Source organism: Monodelphis domestica, chromosome 8 (genome assembly GCF_027887165.1).
Source record: "Monodelphis domestica isolate mMonDom1 chromosome 8, mMonDom1.pri, whole genome shotgun sequence".
NCBI classification, from domain to species: Eukaryota; Metazoa; Chordata; class Mammalia; order Didelphimorphia; family Didelphidae; genus Monodelphis; species Monodelphis domestica.
Window position 1 is genome coordinate 130,443,447 of NC_077234.1, and position 24,910 is coordinate 130,468,356.

Consider the following 24,910-nt stretch of genomic DNA (forward strand, 5'->3'; position numbering starts at 1 on the left):
AGAACTCTTTACTGAATGAAATGTTATATATAAAAGTTCAGGGGTGTAGGCAACAACTATTAACTTTAAAAAACTACTAATTTAAGAATAAAATCATCTTTGTTTGACTTTGATTAATATTCTGTTTTTTCTTGATAGGAGAAGTATCAACGTGAACAGGAAAAACTGAGGGAAGAATGGCAGAGGGCTCAACAAGAGGCTGAGAAAGAAAGCTCGAAGTACTTAAATGAGGTAGCATTGGCATGCATCTTCCCCTACTCTCTCCCCTTTCATTTCTCTGAGGAAATTGAGAAATAGGAAGAGAAATACTCAAATTTGGCCAGTCTCTTAAAAAGGTTTGCTATGTGGTTCCTTTCAAAGGCAGACTTTGATATGTAGCCAGTATTCTGCTTGACACTTAAGCTTTTCTTCTTTGATAGTATAATAATAAAATAGCAGAAGGGTCTGCATCTTTAAAAAGTCATTTTAAAAGAATCTAAAATTATCTATCTTTTCTCTTTATTAGAGCTGAAGTATTCATGTGTTTTTGTGTGTCAGTATTATTTCTTTGATGTTTTTTAAAAGTAGTTACCAGACTCAGGGATAGAATGAGCACCATCTAAAATAAATGTTAGCAAATGTATGTCTTCTGTGTATATTGACACTCACACATGCATCTCTCTCTCTCTCCCTCCCTCCCCTTAATTCTCCCCCTCCTTTCCTATAGGAACAGATGGCATTAAACTCAAATAATATTTCTCTCACCTCACGTGAGCCAACTTTTGCCAACTGGGAAACAAGTTGGAGAGAAGAAATTTATTCTTCAGATAGAGAAAAAACCAGAGCAGAGGAAGAAGAAAGACTTCATCATGAAGAACAAAAGAGAAAACTAGAAGAACAGCTTCTCCTTGAGAAAGAAAGGAAAATAAAGGAATTGGAAGAACTGGAGCAGAAGCAGAGGGCAGAGATAGAGCAACAGAGACGACAGGCAGAGATAGAGCAACAGAGGCGACAGGCAGAGATAGAGCAACAGAGGCGACAGGCAGAGATAGAGCAACAGAGGCGACAGGCAGAGATAGAAGAACAAAGGAGAATGGCAGAGATAGAGGAACAAAGGAGACGGGCAGAGATAGAAGAGCAGAAACGGCGGGCAGAGATAGAAGAGCAGAAACGACGAGCAGAGAAAGAGAAAGAAACTTCGGTGCAAATTTATCAGTATAAAAGGTTTGTGCCCATAGCCAAAGTGCACTTACAGTTTTCCTACTTGTCTGCATCAGATGTATCTATTGTTAGTCTATGATTGCAATTATAGGTCTGTTTATAGTCTATAACACATAATTTGAAAATGACTTGTTTTGACTTAAGCACACAGCTGCTCCCAAATTCTATCAAGAAAGAGACACCATCTCATCTATTTATGCTTTGAACAAGGTTTTGTCTTCATAACTTGTCTTTAGCTGCACTTCCTTGGTGCTGTTCAGTCATGTTTTGGTTGTATTTTACTCTTTATGACCTCTTTTTTTTTTTTGGCAATGATTCTGGAGTGGTTTGCCATTTCTTTTTCATTTTACAGCTAAGGGATGGAGACAAACAGGGTTTAAGTGACTTGCCCGGGGTCACCCATTTAATAAGTGTTTGAGGCTGGATTTGAACTCAAGAAAATGAGTCTTCCTCTCCATTATGCCTCCTACTTCCCTTGCTAAACTCATCCAATTCCCTAGCTTCAACCATCACTTCTGTAAGAGGAGTTATTTACAAATAGGAATCTCTAGAGTGAACTTCTTTTCTGAGCTCCAGACCTTTATTTTAACATAGATATAAAACATATCTCCATTTGAATATCCCAATTTCACCTTAAATTCAACATGTTGAGAAGCAAATGCCTTGTCAACCTTTTTTTGTTTTAAATTTATTAAAATTTTTTGACTTCCACATTCTTTCCATCTTTCCAGCTCTTCTACTCATTGAGAAGCCAAGCAATGTGATATCAGTTAAGTGATCAAGCATTGAGCACCTAGTGTGCACCAGATACCCTGCTAGATGCTAGGGATATAAAAATAAATGAAATAACATCTATTTACAAGGAACTTTTATCCTAGTAGAGAAAACAATTTCATATAAAACTATATGACAAATATAAATAAATAAATAAATATATATGTGTGTATATATATATATGTGTGTGTGTGTGTGTGTGTGTGTGTGTGTGTGTATGTGTGTGTGTGTGTATATGTACTTGTTAAACATAGGGTAACTTGGGAGAGAGGACCCTACATTAGGAGAGCAGGAAAAGTTTTATGCAGAAGATAGCACCTGAACTTCATCTTAAAAGGAGAAAGGGATTCTCTTCAGCTCAGGCAAGGAAGGAACTTATTCTAATTGCGTGGGACACTTATGGCTCTGGCATCAGACCAGAGAGGGAATGACATGTGTGAGGAACCCAGACAAGGTCAGTTTGGCTCGATCTCAGAGTATGGATAAGGTCAGTAGTGTCCAGTAAGGCTGGAAAGATAGGTTGGGGCCAGTCTGAATAGGGCTTTAAAAACAAAGGAGTAATTTATATTTTATTGTAGAGGCGATAGGAAGCCATCAGTCTTTTCTGCTGTTCCCCTCACCAACTATTTTCTTTATCCTAGCTTCCTTATTTTTGTTAAAACCTTTTTCTCCCTGTTGTTTCCTTCCCCTCATTTCATTCCTACCTTTTAAGTGGCCTTCAAGTCTCACTGATTCTGTTTTCAAAATTTGACTAATCTATCTCCTCCTCATTTCTGCTGCCACATGATACTTTAGGTTCCCTATGTCTTATCCAGTCTCACTCTAGATGGTGGACCTCTGGAATGAGGAAGAATCATCTTCCTGAGTTCAAATCTAGCCTTAGATTCTTACTAGTTTTGTGACCCCATATTAAGTCACATAAGCCTGTTTTCCACAGTTTCCTTTTCCTTATTTGCAAAATGAGCTGGAGAAGGATGTGGCATATCCCTCCAAAATTTTTCCCAAGAAAACCCCAAATGGTATCATAAAGAATCAGACATGACTGAAGAGCAACAACAGTGACAACAACTATTCTTTTTATTTTTCATTTGAATTAGTTTATTTAGTCAATTTAGACCATTATTCCTTGGTTACAATAATCACATTATTTCCCTCCCTCCCCTCCACCCACCCATCCCACAGCCAACACACAATTTCATTGGGTATTACTTGTGTCCTTGAACAACAGTTCTTTAAGGAAATAAAAAACAGAATTTTTCTTAGACCATAAATATTTGTGTTTTGGACTAATAATATTTAAATATTTTGAATTTATGCAATAAGATGGCACTGTGGATAGAGAGTTGGACCCAGAGTAAGGAAGCCCTATTTTAAAATCCTGCTTTAAACATTTATTAGCTATATGACCTTGAATAAGTCACTAAATCTTTGCTTGCCTCTGTTTTCTCATTTGTAAAATGCAGATAAAAATAACTCCACCCTCACAGGTTTGTTATTAGGATTAAATAAGATAAAACATGTGTAAAGTTCTTTATAAACTTTCAAATACTGTATAAATGCTACTCATTATTGTCATTCTGATCTTTTTATGTTAAATTCATAGATAACATGAAGAGCTTGTTTCCAGAGTTTTTCCCTGATTTGGTCTAAGCCTTTTATAAGATTATTTTTTTTCCTTCTAAGGTTTTCTGCTAAACTAATGAAACTTAGGGACCTAGGATTTAGAGTTGGAAGGGACTTTGTAAATTATTTAGTCCAATGATGAGGAAAATTTAGCCCACAAAAGTGAAATGACTTTTTCCACAGTGGCAGTGGACAGTAAAGCCTGGATTTGAATCCTGGCTTGTGGATTGTGTTGATCAAACTATAACGTAGTATATCTTCATCACAACTCTCTTATAGGTGAAAGAATTTTATTTAAATATTTTTTTTAGAATTTTGAAAAAACCCAGAAAACAAACATTAAAGTTGCTTGAAAGTCCTTGCTAATACCTCAATCAAGATCTTGTTTAACCTGGAATTATGTAGGTGTTCCTGACTCATAATTTAGCTTTAAAAATATCTTTGATATGTTTATAGTTGAAATACTTTATTTTTTATATTAAAAACCTTGTTTTCCCCCACATATATAATAGGGAATATTATACTTTTGTATAATACCTTGCAGATGGAGAAAAACATCTTTTAACTTTAATATTTTCAATTTAAGAAAATTCCTTTTCCATCTTTTAGGCCTGTTGATCCCTTTGAAGTAACAAAGCGAGGAGATGAGTCAACAAATCTACTTCCTAGTGACAGGTTTGTAAAACTGAATTACTGCCAAATGAGTAATAATTTGGCTTCAGCTGATTTCTCAAGGAAGAGCCCAGACTTTATGGAATCACTCAACTCCTTGCAGAATTAACTCAGCCCTTCATCTTACCTTATTACTTTTCTTATGCATGTTTGAGTTCTCTTTCACAAAAGGATTAATGTGGAAAGATGCTTTACATTGTTATACATGTAAAAAATTTATATCAGAATCAGTCTGCATTCATACTCCATCAATTCTTTCTCTAGAGGCAGATGGCATTTTGCATCATAAGTCCTTAAGGATTTTCTGGCATCACTGTATTGCTAGGACTAGCTAAGTCATTCATAACACTCCTCATATAATATTGCTGTTACTGCGTACAATGTTCTCCTGGTTTTGCTCATTTCACTTTGCATCAGTTCATGTAGGATTTCTAGGTTTTCCTCAAATCATCCTTCACATCATTTCTTATAGCTCAGTTATTCTATTACATTCATATACCACAACTTGTTTGGCTATTCCCCAGTTGATGAAGAACCCCTTCGTTTCCAATTCTTTGCTACCACAAAAAAGATTTGCTATAAATATTTTTGCACAAACATAGCTTTTTCTCCTTTGAAAAATCTCTTTAGGATACAGACCATTTGTACAAACATATCCATTTCTCCTTTAAGCATGAACAGTTTTCAAGCTCTTTGGGCATAGTTCCAAATGCCTGTTCAGAAAGATTGTATTAGTTCACAGCTTCACCAGCTTTGCATTAGTGTCCCAATTTTGCCATATTCCCTGCAGCATTTACTATTTGGGGAAGCTGTTTCTTAAAAATTTCTCCTTGAAGCATTTGATTAATTGAAAATGGTACTTATAAGTTTCTCCCCCCAAATTAAGCCAGTTAGTATTGTTATAGTCTAGACTGATGTTTCAGTTTCACAGCTGTTATCCTAACTGGATTTTGAATCTGCTTATGCCGTAATAAATATTTTTTGCCTTTGGTGAAATCTGGTAGTAAAAACTTCAGACACATTGATAATTCATTCAATCTGATACAGAATTGGCTATAAAGAGAGAAGTATTTAGGGATGTCTTGATTTTCAACCTATAAAAGTCTTGATGGGTCATCTTTTTTCTAATTATATTTTTTGTATTGTACATTCATTTATGTTTATTGCATTTATTACATTAATATAATATATATACATAAATACACACATCCACATAAACACACACATTTATATATGAATGTGCATGTATCTATCTATATATTATATGAAAATATATAAGTTGGGAAAAGAAACATTGCCTTTCTCAAGAAATTGATTTTATTTATAGAAGTCTGTCATATATAACTTAGTACCTTGGGTAAAATGAATTATTATGCCAAGACAATAACCTTGAAAGCATTAGGAATCTTGCGGCAATGTCATCTCTAAGCAGTGATGATACACTATACTATGGATATCCTAATGCATTTTGCCAGGTTTTCAATTATAAAATGATTATTTTTAAGGTGAGTATATTTTTTACTTAGTATCCACTACAATTTAGGTCATTTGTCTCTCCTGTCTATTCAAGAACATGAAAGCACAAATCTACAGTCTGAAATTCCAAGTTTTTATAAGGGAGGAAATACTGAACTTTTAATTTTTCTCCATTTACCTTAATATCTGAAGTTGCTTAATCATGCTCCCTATAGTTGGAATGGGTGACTAAATCATATCATGGCATAGATTCACAAACTACACCCTTTTGGATAGTTAAATTTCTTTAGAAATGATATCAATTCTTTGGGACTCAAGTTGCCATTTACCATATTGTTACTTCAGAGCACCAAATTGTATACACTCTTCTAGCCTGAAGTAGAACTATTTATAGAATGTTGCTTAGATACTAGAATAATCAACTCTGTAGGAAATGAAAATTTCTTTATATCAACTTCATAAATTTGAATAATAGACAGCCGTTCCCATTTTAAGGAGAAAATGGATCAGCAAAAAAAAAAATCCAAAAACTATTATAATAACCATTGTAGGATTCTTGATGAAATTCCTTCATGAATTTGTTTTCATCGTTATCATATAGAAGTCCTATATATTCAGAGTTTCTATGAACTCTTCTAGTTAAAGCCCTATGCAGAGATGATTCTATAAAAGATTGTTCTATAAAATAACAATAACTGTCATTTGGAAAAAGGAAAATAAGACCAATGGTTTAGAATATTGCATCTTTAGTTTTACATACTTTATAAGTATAAATAGATCTTTCCTTTTAATTGTAAAGGTATATTTATATTAAACATGCACATTTAGATTAAAACTGTGTTTCAGTATTGATATATTGTGTTTTCTATTTTAGGAATAAATCAAGGTCTACCACTGAATTGGATCACACCACAAGTAGAAATGGTAAGTTAGAAAATTTTTAAAAAAAAAAAATACAATTAGTTAGTGCTATTAAATTTCACAGTTAAGGTCATTTCTAAAATAAAGAGTTGAAGTTCTCAAGTATAGTTTCAGTTTGTCAATTCACTAACTTAAATTCTTTCTAAAATATGTTTCTCTATATTTCTTCATCTTCCCTTTGAAATCTACCATGATATGTTCTATAAACACTGTTTTCCAGTCTATACTGAAAGATTCTTTCAGTAAATTTTGAGAGGATACTTTATTGTAAAATTTTAATTCAACTACCAAAAGAAATTCCTTTATCACTTTTGCAATAGTTCATAATACATAAAATATAAAAGAGTAATTAGAAAATTTGATCCTTTTCTCAGAACTATTTCTATCTGGACCCAACTGAAAAAAAGAGAATCAGATAACAATAAAAATAAAAACATATTATACATAAATATATGTAGATCATATATATGTGCACACAAATAATTATGTTTAAAATTTCATAAAAATTTACTTTAAAAAAGATTTATAAGAAACTACTGAGTTGGATAGCACCAATATTATCCTTATTTTACAATATTTACCATTTCACATAGCAAGTGAACTAATTCCTCAGGCATGTGACTTTGTCACTTGATGTTTCACTTTTTCCCCTCTACTTCTTATTTTTTTGATGAATTCCAAGGTGATTTAAAATTTTTTTTTTGCATCTGATCAGATTTATATTATATGTATTGCTTTGCACAAACATAAAAATAGATTTCTGGGAGCAATTTTGGGTACATTTCACATTGTTTGAAAGAAGATGAATTAAGAACTAATTTGTAAACTAAACTAAATTGTAAACTAAGTATAAAATTATAAAATTTTAGCCATAAACAAAAACTGAACCTAGAGATGGAAAGGACAGAAATTCTTAATGAAACTTCCTTAATTAAAGGGAGAAGATATCTTGAAAATGTTTATATCACACACATTTCAAATATTGATACTTTAACCTGAGTTCTAACTCACGAGAAACACTGATAAACCCAGTTGAAATCAATGTAACTAATAGCAAAGCTAGATGTAGATTATTTCAGCTCTGAAATAAGGAAACCTGGAAACATTTATTAGTGAATAACTGAATCTTGATACCATTTTCTAAGCTCATGGACAAACAAACCATTGTGCCATCAGTAAATGGTTTAATTCCTAGAGGTTGTCCAGGCTTTGTTGTTGGATTGACTCACCTCAGGATGATGCAGTCATGGTTTGGATATACTTAGTATTTGTCTTGTCATCCTAACCAAACTGGAAAATTCTTTGAAGGCGGAGACTATATAGTCCAACGCATAATAGTTCATGGGGGTAACAGACCCTTGGTAATCTTTGTAGAGACAGCACAATATGATAAAAGGAGCACAGAATTCAGTCCAGTCATATTCTGATTTATTAACTTTTTGGACTCTAGCAAGTCACTTAACCTCCAAAGAGCCTCAATTTCTTTATCTTAAAAATTGGATACCAATTCTTGAATTATCAAGCTCATTAAGTTATTTTGAAGAAAGAGTTTTTAACTATTAAATTCCTTATGTTTGTGAACTATCCCTAGTCATTTTGTTATTGTTGATTGACATAGAAAGCATTTAATGGCAAAAAAAAATTATTTTACAAAATAGAACTTAAAAGTGTCCAGAATCAAAATAGTATCATTTACTCTCTTTGGCAGTAGCATTTATTTCCTTTCTTACCTGTCCTGTGTGGTATTACTTATTGATTCGGGCACTGTAGCAATAATATAAATGTGGTCTGCTCACTCCAGCATCATATATCAGAACTGATTTTAAAACATGGAAATTACCTTGCAGTTTGCAGCTTGAATTTAGTAACTTTTAATCTTCACCCCTGACCGTATTTTTATTTTCCGTTCCTGTCATTCTTGATGTCTTTTCAATTTAGGGAGTAACAAATATTTGGACCGGATTGGGAATTCGGGGTATTCACAGAAAGGTTCTCGAAAAGAGCAGATCACATCAGAAGCTGAGATGGAGAGACAGCAAATCCTTCAAGAAATGAGGAAGAAGACCTCTCTCCACAATGACAACAGCTGGATCAGACAGCGGAGTTCCAGTGTCACCAAGGAACCCATCTGCCTGCCTGGCATCATGAGAAGGTGAGAGCTGTGCAGATACTCTTTTAACACTTGAACTTATCTTTTCTTCCAGGTCCTCGAGGTGTTTAGAAATCTAGATGATCACTTGCCTTTGCTTCTTCTTCAAACTTTACAATTCACAGGGCAATATGACATTGCACAGTGGTTAGAACCCTACCTGTACCTGTTAATTTTGTACCTGTTATTTTCTAAACTTTATTTTTTATGGTGAAGATTCCACGGACTTCACATTTAATCTCAACCCCTTATTTAGCAGTAGGATTCCAGGCAAGTCTTACCCCCTGTCAACCTTAATTTCCTCATTTGTAAAATAGCGATAACAATAGCACCTACCTCCCATGGGTTGTTTTGGGGAGAAAATGAGGTAATATTTATAAAGCAGTTTCAAAAACATAGAGCAGTATATAAATTCTTCTCTTCCCTCCTCCTCCTCCTGCTTCTTTTCTCTCTTTGCTCCTTCCAAATGATAATTGTGGTGACTGGAGAAACTCAGAACATTAATTTGTGGAATTGTGCTTTGCTATAAGATCTAAAATACTTTCTTGGTTTATATTTTACTGCATTCAGTTCATCATTTGTTTGTTTATTAACATGCATTAGTAGTTAATTTGTAAACTTCATTTTTATGGTGAAATTCCATGGTATGAATATAAATTATATACACTACAAAAACTTTAATAAAGTCAGTTATGCCAGACCATTAATTGAATTTTAAATATTAAAAATTTGACTTCATTGTATACACTTGAGACTGCTTAACTGTACTATCTGTTTTATTTTAGGTATTTGATGATTTTTAATAATTCATGAATAGAAGTAGCATTGTTTATAGAAGAGTATAAATATAGATAAATCTTTCCACAATTTAAGGGTTTTCACCAGAGTTGCATATGAGCTGTGCCTTTGAAAATTAAATTAGGTTATCATTAAATGAAGCTTTTAGCAAATTGTCCTATAATATGAATCTCATTCTTCTGTTTGATTGGTTTGAGATTTCTTATATTGTGTTTTCTTAATGTAGTCTATTGGAAAAGCTATTTAAAGACAGAGACAGAGACAGATACATTTATTGGAGAACTCTAGGTTGTCTTCTTCCATTTTCCCCAATATTAATTGAATCCTCTTTACTTAATACTCATGCTTAAATTTTTAGAAGAATCAATTATGACAGAAATGAAGGTTCATTGAAACATAGTCAATAATTTTTTTTCCTTTTATCATGAAGATAAAAAGAAATTTTAATTGTGTGTGTAATGTAAATACTCAATATACAATCCTCAGCAATATTAATAAAATGTTACTCATGTACACTAAAATTAAAAAAAAAAGTTCTAATGGCCTGTATTCTTTTGAAACTATCACATCATCTAAAAACTGAGTCTTTTGGGATATATTAGTAATAAATTTCATTTTAATTTCCCTTGTTTATGTTTTAGAGGTGAATCTCTAGATAATTTAGACTCCCCAAGATCAAATTCATGGAGACAAGCCCCTTGGATGAATCAGTCAGCTGGCTTCCATACTTCTTCATCTGTGCAAGACTTCAGCCGTCCACCTCCACAAATTGTTTCTACATCTAACCGTGCTTACATGCGAAATCCACCTTCCAGTTTCCTACCTTCTTCTGTTGGTTCTCTACGAACTGGAACTTTATCATCTGCACCTTCCCCAGCACCTCGAACACAATCCCCCTCTACTTCTCAGTCAGGGATGCAGCAAAGAAACAGGTATGTCATACAGATGTTTCCATTAGCCATCATTTTCCTTCTGTTGCAGCAAAGGAAAACTTTTTCAACAATTATAATTTATTTTGGGAAAACATTCTAACTCACAATTTCCATTGGAAAAAGTAACCCCTCTTGTAACATGTTAAATTTTTTTTTCTCTTATCCAAACTGTCAATGATGGTTTTCTTAATTTTTTCCAGACTACACTTATGGCATTTATAGGTTTCTTTTGAAACCACTTTAGAAATGTAAAACCTCAAGGTTACTGCCCATGTCTCTCTTGCTGATGTGTATGATTAGTTTATCATTTATAGTCCAGAAAGATGGATCACAAAAATCTGTAAAAACTCATGAATATATTTCCCCTTGATGAGCAAAATCTGTTTTAAACTTGAATATTTTGTTTTTAAAGTAGACACATTGTTCTAGATCATTTTGGGGCAAGGATATAAGAATAGCAATGAATGATAACTATATCCTGCAGACAGTCTATTTAACATGTCAAGTCAGATTTTAATAAGTAATAATATGCCACATGGACAACTCAGATCTAGAGTTTTTCTTTTACTTTTAAAGAATGTTTAAGTTTTTTCCTTTCTCCAGTTTGCTGACATCTTCCTTCTATGTAGATGAACCCCTCGATTCTCTATGTTTCTGGAATTGAAAATCAGTTGTGCTCTTATAAATCTGGAACTTGCCTTTTGATTTCTAGTGTGGTAGAGATCCCAGACAGACCATGGCCTCTAGAGAAGGAAAGATGTATAAAAGATGCTTTAACAATAATAACTTGAATCATGAGAAGGGTGCATTCTAGTGACTCTCTTTGGCTGAAACTTAAGTAGATGTTGAAATTCTATCTGAGGCACAGTGTTGCCTTCTAGGATGTCAGATAAGAGTAGTTAGAATAAGGTAAATCATTAAACACCAACTAAAACAATAGCATATATACCCCAAACTGTCTAATATGTATTCTGAGATTTTGGATTAGAGGGAAGGGATGAATGGAATTAAATAAAAGTTATTAGGACTGAGGGAATTGATCCGACTTATTCTTATGTACAGAAGGTCATTAAAAGAGCTTATGTACAGACATAGAGTCAAGATGGTATGAGTTCTAGATTTTACAAAATATACGTGATGAAAAATTTTAGGTGTCTCTATTTTCTAGGTAATTCTGTGTCCAGGTCTCCAACATTTATTCAATATTAGGTATACATTTGAAGCCATGGGGTATAGTCTTTAGAAAGTATTAGATTTAGTTCTGCCACTGATACATACTGTCTGTATGATCCTGGACAAGTCATCTATCCTCAGTTCCCTGGATAATTCTTTTAAGATGATAAATCATCAGGCAGAGTGGTGAAGCCTCTCCTGCTTGAGGAAACCAATGATCATTTTAGCTTGGGAATTCTGAGCTGCAGTAGGGATAAAGCCACTGAGATATTCATGCTAAATATGGCACCAATAAGGGGAACCTCTGAGAGCAAAGGGTCACCATGCTTCTCGAGGATGGGTGAACCAGCACTAGACAGGAAAATGGAGCTGGCTCAGCTTTCTGCTTATTAATATATATATATGTATATGTATACACATATATTTATATTGATCATTATTGGGATCAAGTCATGAATGGCCACTGTCTTTCCAGCCTGGGGGAGGTAGTGATAGCTATTCTTTAAGACAACAACAGAAGAGGACTCTAGATGCTATCCTGCATCTTCTGAGGAAAGAAGTTCTTCACCTTTTCTGTATATCTATGAAATCCCTATTCAGTTCCTGTCTGATTGCCCCACCACCAATCAGTGTACCAAGCATAGTCAAGAATTTAAAAGAAAAAAATAGACACAGGGTGCATGTCCTCAAGGCAGCTCACAGATTTATCTGGGGAGGTAACATGTACATATGTAATATCACACTTCATCTATCTGGAACCCAACTAATCAACATTAACTCTAGAATGGTCTGGAGAAGTATGCAAAAGATATTTCTGGGTTGAGTCCAAATAGGTGTCATAAAGTCTTTGGCCCAAAACTTAAGGACTCTCATGTAGATCTCATTTTTTCTTACAATTCTAAAAGAAGTTTGGTCTTCTGTTCTTTAAAAAAAATTCATTGATATGTAAGGTAAAAACAAAGTACATCCTCATTTTACTGATGAAGCAACTAAGGTTCAATATGCTTAAGTATCTTGATGATAGTACAAGTAAGTGTGTGAGGCCAGATTCGAACCCACTTGTCGCCAGATTCTAAGCACATTGACTTTTCTGCTACACTATTTAAATACAGAGGAGCGATGAGTTGCTCCATATAGAAAGCTGGGTTTGGCAGAAAGAATGATGAAATCCCAGGTCTTTGATGTCCTGATGTTTAAGAAGGAAAGAAATTCATTTTAAAAGTTTCCCTCAAAATGGTTCAAATAAAATATTTTCATATTCAGAAAAGTAAATCCTTGGTTCTCCAGAAATTTCACCATTCAAACCAACTCACTCATCAAAAATTTAAGACAGTAAAGACTTTCCTGTATAATTCTAGACATTGTCATAAATGAATGCCACATGTGATACATAAAACAAAATTGGAGTTTAAAGCAAAATGGGGGAAGAACAATAGCTTTTGGCTTGGTGGAGATGGGTTACATTATTCACTTGGAAAAAAAAGGTAGCACATGTTTATAAAGGATCTGTTAGAGTAAATAATCTGCACAAGTAACTATAATAGAAGGCAGAATGTGGTTAACCATTGTGACTAATACAATCCAGATTCTGCTGATGAAGATGTGATTATTCCCAGCTGAAGTGATCTAGGGAGGCCTTCAGTCAATTAATCAATCCAAATTTATTCATCACCTACTAAGTACCAAGGTGCTTTATGGAGAAGGTAGCTGGGCTATTTTTGAAGGATGAGTAAGATTTAAACTCATGGAATTGGGGGTTGATGGAGAATGGGGAAGAAGGGCATTGCAGATCAAAAAAGGGTTCTTAACCTTTTTTGTTTGTTTGTTTCATGATCTCCTTGGGTAGAATGGTGAAGTGAATGGAACCTTTTTTCAGAATACTGTTTTTTAAATGCATATAGTAAAAATAGGTAGAATTTAAAAGGAAAATCATCATAGTGAAATTATTATCAAAATGTATATTTTAAAAAAGTCAAATTTACAGATTCTGGGTTAAATGTCCTCAAGGAAACAATGAGGACAGAAGTCTGGAGGTGGAAAAGTTCAGAATGTGTTTTGGAGAATGAGTGGTCCTTTTTGGCTATATAGTGTGAGGGTACTTATGGAGAGTTAAAAGAAAAAAGAACAAAAGAAACTATACTGGGCCATCTTATATATTTCAGAGGACAACAGCAGGGAGATGATCTAGCCAAAAAGGCAATGAAGTAGTTTGAAAGTGAAGAGTGAGTGAAGAAAAGAACTAGATACTCTGATTGCCTCATATTCCTGCCAGGGGAGTTGGGCTAATAAGGGCTCTCTTTACACCACACTACAAGGTTGACCATCATGGAAAGGAGCAGTTAGTGAAGTAGGGCAAGTGGAAATTGAGGTTCAGAGAACTTAAGTGACTTGCCCGTGTCACACAAGTAGTAGACAATGGAGCTGGCATTCAAACCAAGTTTTTGGCATGCAAAATCTAGTACTCTTCCTGTTTTGCAACAATGCCTTTCAAGAGAAAAGAACTTTCATTTCACAAATAAGAGAAAAGAGCCTTATTGAGATAACACTTCATTGCAAAGGCTTGGTCGAGATAACATTTTAAACATGAATGAGTTTTTATCAAAGTCTTACAAACCATGTTGTACCTAGGCATGAGAATGATTGATGTTAGTTCTTTCTGGTTTTCATAGGGGGAAGGGAGAGAGATCAGAGGAAGGCACTGATGGTTAGAAGTGAGGAAAAGGTTTCCAGGGGAAATGTGTAAAAGGTAAAGAATTGGGAAACAAAGAAGAGCTGTAGAAGATAAAACTGGGCAATTTCCCTACCATAGGCTTTCTTCAATTGAAATGGGATAGATAGAAGGCAATTGGGAGGCATTTTGTCATGTTGCTGAAGTTGTCCTTAGCATTGGCACAGGAAAGTTTTTTTTTTAATATGGGGGCTTACTTTGAATAAATCAGTTGTATTCCCAATAAATTTTTCAATTGAGATTGATAATTGAGATCTTGATAAAAAAGTAGAGTTTGCTAGTATCCATTAGGGGTTTTCTAGACAATTTTAATTTTTTTCAATATGAAGAAATTAAAAACTCATGTTCCCTCATCTATTCCTATGAATGTTACATTCTGTATTTTGTTTTTAATACTGAAAAATAACTTCAATTATTTTTAGTTTCTAATTTCTATTATGAAGTATTATCACATTTTCATTCCACTTGAGCCCCAGTAAACTCAGCTTGCTCACACAAATATTCCGAATCTGAAAACTAAATTTCAGTTTTCTTAATATATAAATTAAATTTGTAGTAGAGAGGATAACACAGAATAGTGGATGTGGCATAGTAGGTAGAATACTTGATTTGGAATCAGTAAGACCTGGATTTGAATCCTCTTATTGTTGTTGCCGAGTCATTTTAGTCATGTCCAACTCTTTGGGATTTTCCTGGCAAAGTTCCTGGAGTGGTTTCCCATTTCCTTTTCCAACTCATTTTACAGATAATGAAACTGAGGCAAACAGGATTAATTGCTGTACTCAAGGTCGCACAGCTATATGTTTATATATAATATATATTATTATATAGCATTATAAGTGTCTGAGTCCAGATTTGAACTCCTGAATATGAGTCTTACTGATTCCAGCCTTAGAACTCTATCCACTGCACTGCCTACCTGCTCAGGTTTATATCTTACTGTATACATTTATTAACCCAAGTCTTAGTTTTATCCTTTGTAAGGAGGATAATAATAATACCTATTTCACAAGGTTGTTGTGAAGATTAAATGAGTATGTATGTAAAATGCTTTGTAAATCTTAATGTAATTTACATGTAAGTTATTATCTTTAAAAAGGTTATTGAGATCTCTCTTATTTTTATAAGAATTCACATTTCCCCACATATCTCTCACCTCATACCTTCAGAGACCTATCCTGTATAGCAAATAATTTTCTTAAAGGAACAAAAAATAGTTAAATAAAACTAACCAAAACATAAATCTAGTCCAATATATATATAAAGTTCGCCATCTGTAGTTTCTCCTTCCTTCCACCTTGCAAAGAAGGAAAGGAAGTACAGTTTTCTATCTTTTTAGGGGCCCACTTTGGTAATTTAATTTTATAACATTCAGTGTTGTTTGCTTTGTTGTGGCTGTTCTTTCCATTTGTGTTGTTGTGGGCAGTGTGTACATTGTTTTTTTTTTTTGGTTCCATTTATTTCACTTTGAATCAGCTCATATATATATATATATATATTCTATCATTATGATTATCATTCCTTGAAGGTATGAAGTATGTTAGGCTGATAGTTCCTTGGCTTTTTGCAGATACCCACCTGTAACTTTAGAGCATAAGAGCCATTTAATATTGGCTTTTCCCAATTATCTATGGATTCTATTAACCAGGGTAACTGTAGATGACTAGGTCAAAAGATTGTGCTGCTACAAAATACAATAAGAATACCATCAGTATCTTAGATACTATACAAATAATTGCATAGATGATCCTTCCAGAAGTCATCTGGTCCACCCCCTATTGCAAGTAAGAGGATACCTTTGACATAGAACATACTGTAAGCAAGATGGTAACTCTACACTATCTTCTATGACAATGCCAAGAATTACTTGAAGGTGGTGTTTGCATTTCTGTCCTTGAGGATGGCTACTGAAAGGGAGAATTTTAAGTTTGGTTCTTGGTTTAATCATCCCCTTATGTTATTCAGTAGTTATGGACAAAACCAGGTGAAGGAAGAAACATGGAACAAGTTAGACAGGTGAAGGCACCAGGAGAGAAACCATTCAAACAAAGTGCGATTTATCTTTTGAATCCATCCTTTTTCTCAACTCATAGCCACCCTCTTAATTCAGGCTATCATCACCTCTTCCCTGATGACCTTCCTAGATAGTCTCCCTGCTACCATTCTCTTCCCTCTCCAGTCTCTCCCAAAGCTGCCAGAATAACTTTTCAAAGGCAGAGGCTTGACCATGTCCTTCTTCACCTCAAAAATGTTTAGTGACTTTCTTTTTCATCTAGAACAAAATACAAGGATATATTTAAAGGTCTTCCATAATCCTGCTGCAGACTAATTAGGCAGACTCATTTACCATGTTCCCTTTAGGGATAGAGTTTGCTGGATCTCAAGGAACTGAACATTAATGCTAGGTTATTTCCCAAACTCACTGGTCCTGGGCTCAGCCTGCCCCCTACACCTAGGGTGAACTACTTCCTCATTCTTTGACTTCTCAGAATCCTATCTTCCTTCGAGGGTCAGTTCAGGCATCACTTCCTTCGTGAAACCTTCTTTAATCTTCTTCAGTTGTTAGTGTGCTCCCCCTCCTCAAATCACCTTGTATTTATTCACCACTGTATCATCTGGTTCCCCAATAGATTGTTAGCTTCTTGAGGGCAGAGACTTTTTTGTTCATTAGTATTTTATAAAATTAATTATACAGATTGGATTAGTGACATGAATATGTCAGAATAGATTATTACTGCAATAGTATATGTAATTGGCTGAGACAGCTATTTTAATAACCCAGTGCCACTCTCACTCTATGGATAAGTTACAAGCAAAGGCTTAGGTGTGTTTCCACATAACCAAAAGGTTCTCTGAACATTTACTCTTTCTGATGAAGAATTGTTTTCCTTCAACAAGAGACTCAAGCTTCAAGTGTATTATATTAATGTTAAGATGCCCTCTGTCTTTAACTACCTTGAACAACACAGTTTCCATCCCATTCTTGTTCTGTGTCCAGGTCAGTCAGTGGGAAGAGAGTATGCTCCTACTGTAATAACATTCTGGGCAAGGGAGCGGCCATGATCATCGAGTCTTTGGGGCTTTGTTATCATTTACATTGTTTTAAGGTGAGAATTGAGAGAAGCAACATGAAGACTGGGGCTTGGCTTGGAGAACGCATGGCTTCTTGGATCGCTAGTTGTGGGAACACTACTAACTGGCTTTATGCTTTGGGCATCAATCCACGTGGTCTTTCTGCTGAGTTTTCTACTAATATTTAGTTCTTATAGCTTGAATTTAATAGAAGTTTTGCTTTGACAGCACCACTACAATATCCTTTAAATTCTGGCATATTCTTTGATCTGGTGAACAAAGTACAATCACTTTTATTTTTATCATATTTAAAATATAGGTTTTATGTTTTTTTTTTCCAGGGGTGGAGAGTGAGGGTGCTTGTAGTCAAAGGTAATCTTTAGCGTGGTTTGCCCCTGGAATATTATCAAACGTGTGGCAGTAAACATGCTTTAGGCAGAGATCAGTGCTATGAAAAATAGAATGGTCATATTGTTCTCTCCTAAGCGAAGTTTGCTTTGCTATAGAAATGGAGAATATAAAAATGGAAAAATTGCTCTTAATCTTCTGCCCCATATGTACACACTTGACATTCTACATATGAATAAAGCACAGTAAAAAACAAAAAACAAAAAACCAACCTAAAAACCCAAGTCCATAATTTTTACCTTGTGAGATGCTCATTATTAGAAAACATTGTGTAGGCTCATTTTCTGAGGTACACTTATTTCAGAAAAGAGTAATTATAGTGGTTGCTTCCTCACTGTCCTATAGGACATAACCACCAGGCTTATTTTAACTGGTGCAAAGGCAGTACACAGGCTTGAATGTGGGCTTAACCCAACAAGCCAAAATGTTTAATGTTCTCTAAATCCAAGAAAAAAATTGTGGGGCCAGAGTATCTTTCTGTGAAATAAAGGTTCCATATGAGAAATAGGTTAGGATTTGGACTTCATGGAATCTGCCAGGGGCTTGCCTCAGAAAGTTGTGCCAACATCCCAGCCTTCAAGGATGAGGTACTTCTTTCATGTGATGCCATGACTTTTCACCCCCTCACCACACCCCAGGAAACCTGAAGATTAGGATTTCATTAAACTAATCGATGATTCATTCCTGCCTCCCAGCATATTAGAATGAAAGTTGGCTTGATGTAATCCTTTAACTCATGCCTCATTTGGAACAATTCCTTTTCATCCGCTAATCATCATGTTTGCTTTTGCTAATATTGGTTAAGGGAATTAGGAACTATGTTCTCTCTCTCTCTCTCTCTCTCTCTCTCTCTCTCTCTCTCTCTCTCTCTCTCTGGCTCTCTTCCTCTCTCTTTCCCTTCCCCCCCTCAACACCCCCTTGATTTAATTAAAGGAGATAACTAATTATTGCTGTTTCCCTTCCAGTGTGTTGCCTGCCAGTGTGATCTCGGAGGCTCCAGCTCAGGAGCAGAAGTCAGGATCCGAAATAATGAATTGTACTGCAATGAGTGCTATCTCCGATTCAAATGTAAGAGAGCAAATCAGAGAGAAAATCTCTTGCCTTTTAAAGAGACCTCGGGCTCCTATGCACATTCCTGAATCTGCATCTGCTACCCCCTCAAACACCTTGCCTCAGAATCCCCATTTTTAGGAGCTTTTTGTATAAACTAAAAGTTCCCCCTTTACAGGGAGGATTTGACTAGAATCAGGGGGATTGCTCAGGATGCCAGGAAAAGAGGGTGATTTGTAAGGTCTAGATAGGGGGTGGTATGGAGCTGGAGACCCAGGAGTTGTCCCTATGCTGCCTGCCTGGGGTACACAGAATCCTAAACAAGTATCTAAAAGGAAATTCAGAGATTTGGGGTTAGTCCTTTTAAGAACTGATTCTAATTTTTCATTACTTTCACCTCATTTCAACAAAGGTTAACTTTTGGATATGTTGCTTAGAAAATAACCAAACGAGGTCAATGTTTTTGAATTTTTTTCTTTTGATTATTAAAGTTTAAAAAATTAGAAATAAAAATTTTTTATTTTGAGTCTGTTTTTCTATATTTGTTTCCCCTCCCAAAACAATATTTCTCAGGGTTATTCTGACCTTCAGCTTCTTTCTTTTGGGGTCTCAAATTTTTGCATTCCTAAATTCTACTTTGTGTCTTAGCATGTGGCATTTTTGTTTTGGTTTAATAGAATGTATTTTTGAGTGTGTTATAAAGCCTAGGAAGCTAAAGTTAATGCAATTGGCATATTATTTATAGCTTTGTGAATACAACCATGCCTGCTGTTTATATTTTAGACAGCCATGCTCGTAACCTGTGTTTCTTCTTTATCAACAAACCAGTATGATTTTGAACTATGAGGTATTTATATAGACCTTTATTTGACGAGTGCTTTATCAATGGCTTATACTCAGCCGACTCTCTCTTTTCTGTGGATTCTTTCAGTGGATTATCTGTGATGCTAAAGTTTCCTTACTCTAACTGTCAAGCCACATCCCGAGCTGCTGACAGTAGATTCATGGAATGAGAATGTCAAGCATAGGCATGTATTAAGTTGAGTGCATGTGTCTTTCTCCTGAACCAAATTTCAGGGCCAAATCTGAATTTTTTTGGAGGAAAATAATCCTTATTTTGTACTATTGATGACTTTTCTTCCCTCTATTAGCATAAGTAAGTGAGAGTTAACTGTAATTCATTTCTATCCAAGTGGTTAATTTTGCTAATGGGGAGGCATCTTCCTGCCCCGAAGATGCAGTTTACTTGTCCAATGACTGAGTTGCAAAACTTGCTTGAGTCTTGATGATTCTTTCGAAACATGCTTGCTGCTAAGTGTCCCAGATACTCAATATTGAACTCTTTCTGAATTTAAGTATTTTTCTTCTTTCTTTTCTCCTTGCCTGATTAGCTGGACAGCCAACCTCCATGTGAAGTTAACCTCCATACGAAAGCACTGTTGCAGATAGAAGAAGAGGTGGTTGCTGCTGGTGTAGATCTATAAATATATATTGTATGTGTCTTTTTTTAAAAGTACCTTTTTTTGGTCTGTCTAGATTACATAGGAACATTTATATCCTCATGTTAACTTGTATTTTTTTTTTGGTTATTTATAAGAAGGTAATCATGTTTTGGGAAAAGCACAGTATTCACTTTTTTGAATTCAGCACATTAAAAGCACAAGGGAGAACAAATACTTATCGATAATAATTTCAAAAATGTTTTGAGGCTGATAATTCACATCTAGCTTGACTTTCCAATGGTGTATGAAGAGGATGTTTTCTTGAAAGGAAGAATGCTCTTAAACATTAATTGACATAATTAATTTAAATATATTTGCAATGGCTGACCTTATTTGTATGTATACTACAAAATAAGTAATGCAGACCTATTGCATTAATATTTGTTTTCTGTAGTCTGGTTTTCTAACTTGCCTCCCATTGTGATTTTTTTTCATATACAATATTCTTTTTTTGTTTTTGTTGTTGTTGAGAGAGAATGACCGATCTGTGGATTTAGTTTTGAACAATTCACTCAAAAGTTTCTTCTCTTCACTAAGAAAATGTAACTATGGCTTGTTCAACTAAAGGTTTTTTGCAAGAACTAGTGAATTTCTTTACTGTTCCAACTGCATTTGTAAATAAACTTGCTCATGCATTTAAGCAACATGTTTCTTTTTGTATTCTCTTACATCTCTTGCCTTTTAATTTTGACACTGAAGTTTCTAATTTAATTGTTTCAACAAAAATGTTTTTTTTTTCCTGTCACATCTAAAAATTATTTTCATGTGTAGGCATCTTGAGGATGTGCCTCTTCCTGCTTCCTTGCCTTAGTTAGGTAAATGGTAGCTTGTCTTTTTGTATAATGTCCTCATTCTTTTGCAATATAGGTAATACAGGATAATGTGACACTGAGTTTAGAGACTTGCAGGGCAAGTTATTATGCACAAACATATTATGAAAAGGAAACCTGGATGGGAATAGCAAAGGTACAACAGGTTAGCCTAGTTATTTGATGAATGGGAATGAAACCTTGCTTAATGAATATTATATTTACAAGGGTAGTTGGTGGAGTGAATAATACACAATTACAAGACAGTGGAGAGAACACTCTTGGGAATAGGTTATAAGTATATAAAGCTGTCAAATGGTAGAAAAAATGAGATGGTGATTCTAGTTTTAAAAATCACATAAGCAAATTATAATCCTGAGAATCACCTTCCAATAAAAGTGACTTAAATGTGTAATAAATGTAGATTTTTCCCATATACATTTATTTTTTCAATATATTGGACTGTAGGGATTCATGAACAATACATCAAGGCAGGAAGGTTTTATGTTAATATTAAATTTAGGGAAAAAAGGAGTATGACATTCTACTTGTTTATCACTATGAACAATTTAATAGAATCATAGAATATTCATGATTCCATTTTCATTGATTTAGGCAAGATCTTGTGGAAGCACTTGAGATAAACTAACATTTGTTTTTATTCTCTTTTTATTTCTTATTTGATGGAGAATATTTGATAGGCTGGTTTATATATAGGGTCTTGCTTGCTGGTTTTATTCAAGAATTTAATCTGCTTACTAATTATATGAAAAATATAATGAGCATGCTAATGTCCCCAGTACAGAAACAGCTTTTTTATTAAGCATGTAATGAGGCAATGCAGTGGCTCAGTGGTTAGAAAGCTAGGTCTAGAGAAAGGAGGATCTGGGTTTAAAGATGGCCCCAGACATTTCCTTCCTCTGTGACCCTGTGCAAGTCACTTAACCCCATTTGCTTAGCCCTTATTGTTCTTCTGCTTTGGGACCAATGCTTAGCAGTGATTCTAAGGCAGAAAGTAAGGGTATAAAAACTTCCCCAAATAACAGATATATAAGAAAAGGGCATGAATTCTGAATGCGAAACAGATAAAAGTCCATCTCCTAGCCAGAAGCCAGGAACTAATTGCTTTCTAGTGAAACAGCACCATTGATACTGGGGTAGGAGAATATGGAGCATGTGAGGGCTCTCATCTTTTGTGTCTCCCTGATAGAACGGTAAGGAATACCCTTCATCTCTTCATTGTGCAGCTAACTGAAGGACTCTTAAGACCTGAGAACAGAGCCCTGTACTTAGGCATGAAGGTGACTGCTCAGAACATTGCATTAATCATTAGGTGATCAAATTAGCATAAAAATGTGGAGAATGTGATAGATATCACTCCAAGAAATGGCATTGCTACACTGACGACTGGGCTCCATACTAGAATTTGAATTTTCCCATTTCTAGATTAATGTACAATTATACATTTAACTGAAGGGAATCCTTTTTTATTGCATTTTTTAATTTTAAAATTTCATTTATATCTTTTGTCTTGACATAATGTTAATTTCCAAATATATCCCTTCCTCCTTTCTACCTAGTCATCCCATGTAACAAAATATAAAAAAAAGGTGGGGAAGCAATTTGGCAACACTGAACAGTGCATCAGTTGAGTCTAGCAGCTTATGCCAAGTTCTACATCTATGATCCTCTCCTTCAGCAGAGAAAGGAGAGAGGCTTATTTTCTGATTTTATTCTTCAGAGCCAATAATAATGTGGTGTTCAGTTTGTGTGTGTGTGTGTGTGTGTGTGTGTGTGTGTGTGTGTGTGTTAATTTATATTGTTATTGACTGGTATAATTGTTTTTCTGGTACTTCTTAAGTCTCTTTAGGCTTCTTTAAATTCTTCATTTTCCTTTTTTTTTTTAAGGAACAGCAGTATTACATGTAATATAATTTGTTTTTTAATCATTCCCCACTCAATGTTTTTTTTTTGTTTTTGTTTCTAATCTTTGATACATTCTGCTTGATCTAAAAGGTCAGAACAAGGGGACAAGGTGTGATTTAAAGTCTTGATGACAGGAAAAACTTCCTAAATTTGAGGTCCCCCAAAGCAGAGTTCCTTTAGAGATAATGGGGGCTTCTTTTGCTAGAGGTCTTCAAGCAGACACCGATGACTTGTCAGGTAGGTTTTAGAAGGGATTCTCCTTTAAGTAGGGGGCAGACGCTAGTCCTTTTCAACCTTGAGAATCTTAACAGAAAGATCTGATGAGTGAAGTCAGGTGGGAGAAACAACACTGGACTAGGAGCCAGAAAGCCTGGGTTCTGCTCCCAGCTTTGGCATTAACTGACTGTGTGACTTCAGGCAAGTTTCTAGTCCTCTATTTCTTCAACAGTAAAATAATAAATTGGGATAGCAGATCTCTGTGGTGATTCATGGTCCTTTACAGTGTTCTACACACATGACTATTTCTATATATGCTTACTGAATAAATGACCTTTTTATAGACCTCTCATTGTACAGCACTGGATGACTGAAGAATTACTTGCTTTGTGCCAGAACAAAACAGGAATGAATTCCTGAAGGATAAGCTTTGGCGGCTGATTGTCCAAAATCTACAAGATGCTAAAGTGTGAAGTGAATCATCTTAGGCCATTCATAGAAAGAAAGTGTAAGAGAGAAGTTGCAAAAGGAAGAAAATTCAGATCCAGCAAGGCAAAGGAACAGCGAATTCAAAAACTGTCAGTTCACTTCTGATCAGCTCTCTCTTGGAGTGGAGTGTCTGAGAGGGGGACCTTTGAGGTAGAGGATCCCTCTGGACATTCACTACCTTCTAGTGAAGCCCTAAATCTCTCTGGTTCCAAGACAAAAGTAGATTGGGACTTTATAGAAAACCATCTACTGAGAAGATTTCTCTTCCCCTTAATTGTCCTGAACTTCAACTCATAGCCAGATTAGCTTAGGAGGAAGGACAAACCCAACAACTGACCAAAAGAGGGTCAGGCAGCCATCCTGAACCCCTCAGAATTTGGGGGGAGGTCAGTTGCTAATCTATAGGGATCCCTATCTCCCTCTTTCCTCAACCAAACACACTCATTCTCCTTCCCGTGTGTCCTCAAGAATAACGTGTTACCTTTTAGATCAGATCTGCCTGATTTCTTTTTTTTAAAATAATATTTTATTTGATCATTTCCAAGCATTATTCACTAAAGACAAAGATCATTTTCTTTTCCTCTCCCCACCCCCCATAGCCGACGCGTGATTCCAGTGGGTGTCACGTGTTCTTGATTCGAACCCATTTCTATGTTGTCAATATTTGCATTAGAGTTTCATTTAGAGTCTTTCCTCTGTCATGTCCCCTCAATCGCTGTAGTCAGGCAGTTGCTTTTCCTCGGTGTTTCCACTCCCACAGTTTGTCCTCTGCTTATGAATAGTGTTTTTTCTCCTAGATCCCTGCAGATTGTTTCGGGACATTACACCACTACTAATGGAGAAGTCCATTACGTTCGATTATACCACAGTGTGTTTGTCTCTGTGTACAATGTTCTCCTGGTTCTGCTCCTCTCGCTCTGCATCACTTCCTGGAGGTTGTTCCAGTCTCCATGGAATTCCTCCACTTTATTATTCCTTTTAGCACAATAGTA

The 24,910-nt window shown here is 35.1% G+C and overlaps 1 protein-coding gene across 27 annotated transcripts in view; it reads left to right on the forward strand.

Moving 5' to 3' along the window:
* The window catches only part of LMO7 (LIM domain 7), a 241,756-nt gene extending 220,638 nt beyond the window's left edge, over positions 1 to 21,118 (forward strand). For 23 of the 27 annotated variants that reach the window (XM_056807332.1, XM_056807336.1, XM_016424986.2 and 20 more), the window contains 9 exons: positions 139 to 231; positions 707 to 1,203; positions 4,207 to 4,272; positions 6,620 to 6,669; positions 8,605 to 8,818; positions 10,255 to 10,545; positions 17,445 to 17,553; positions 18,892 to 18,994; positions 20,368 to 21,118. In XM_056807332.1, the coding sequence (XP_056663310.1) occupies positions 139 to 231; positions 707 to 1,203; positions 4,207 to 4,272; positions 6,620 to 6,669; positions 8,605 to 8,818; positions 10,255 to 10,545; positions 17,445 to 17,553; positions 18,892 to 18,994; positions 20,368 to 20,390 (1,446 nt within the window). In that variant the 3' untranslated portion in view covers positions 20,391 to 21,118. Of the gene's footprint in view, positions 1 to 138; positions 232 to 706; positions 1,204 to 4,206; positions 4,273 to 6,619; positions 6,670 to 8,604; positions 8,819 to 10,254; positions 10,546 to 17,444; positions 17,554 to 18,891 lie in introns of all 27 variants that reach the window. The other 4 variants (XM_056807334.1, XM_056807338.1, XM_056807343.1 and 1 more) reach the window with 2 other exon arrangements.
* The last annotated feature ends 3,792 nt before the right edge of the window (positions 21,119 to 24,910 follow it).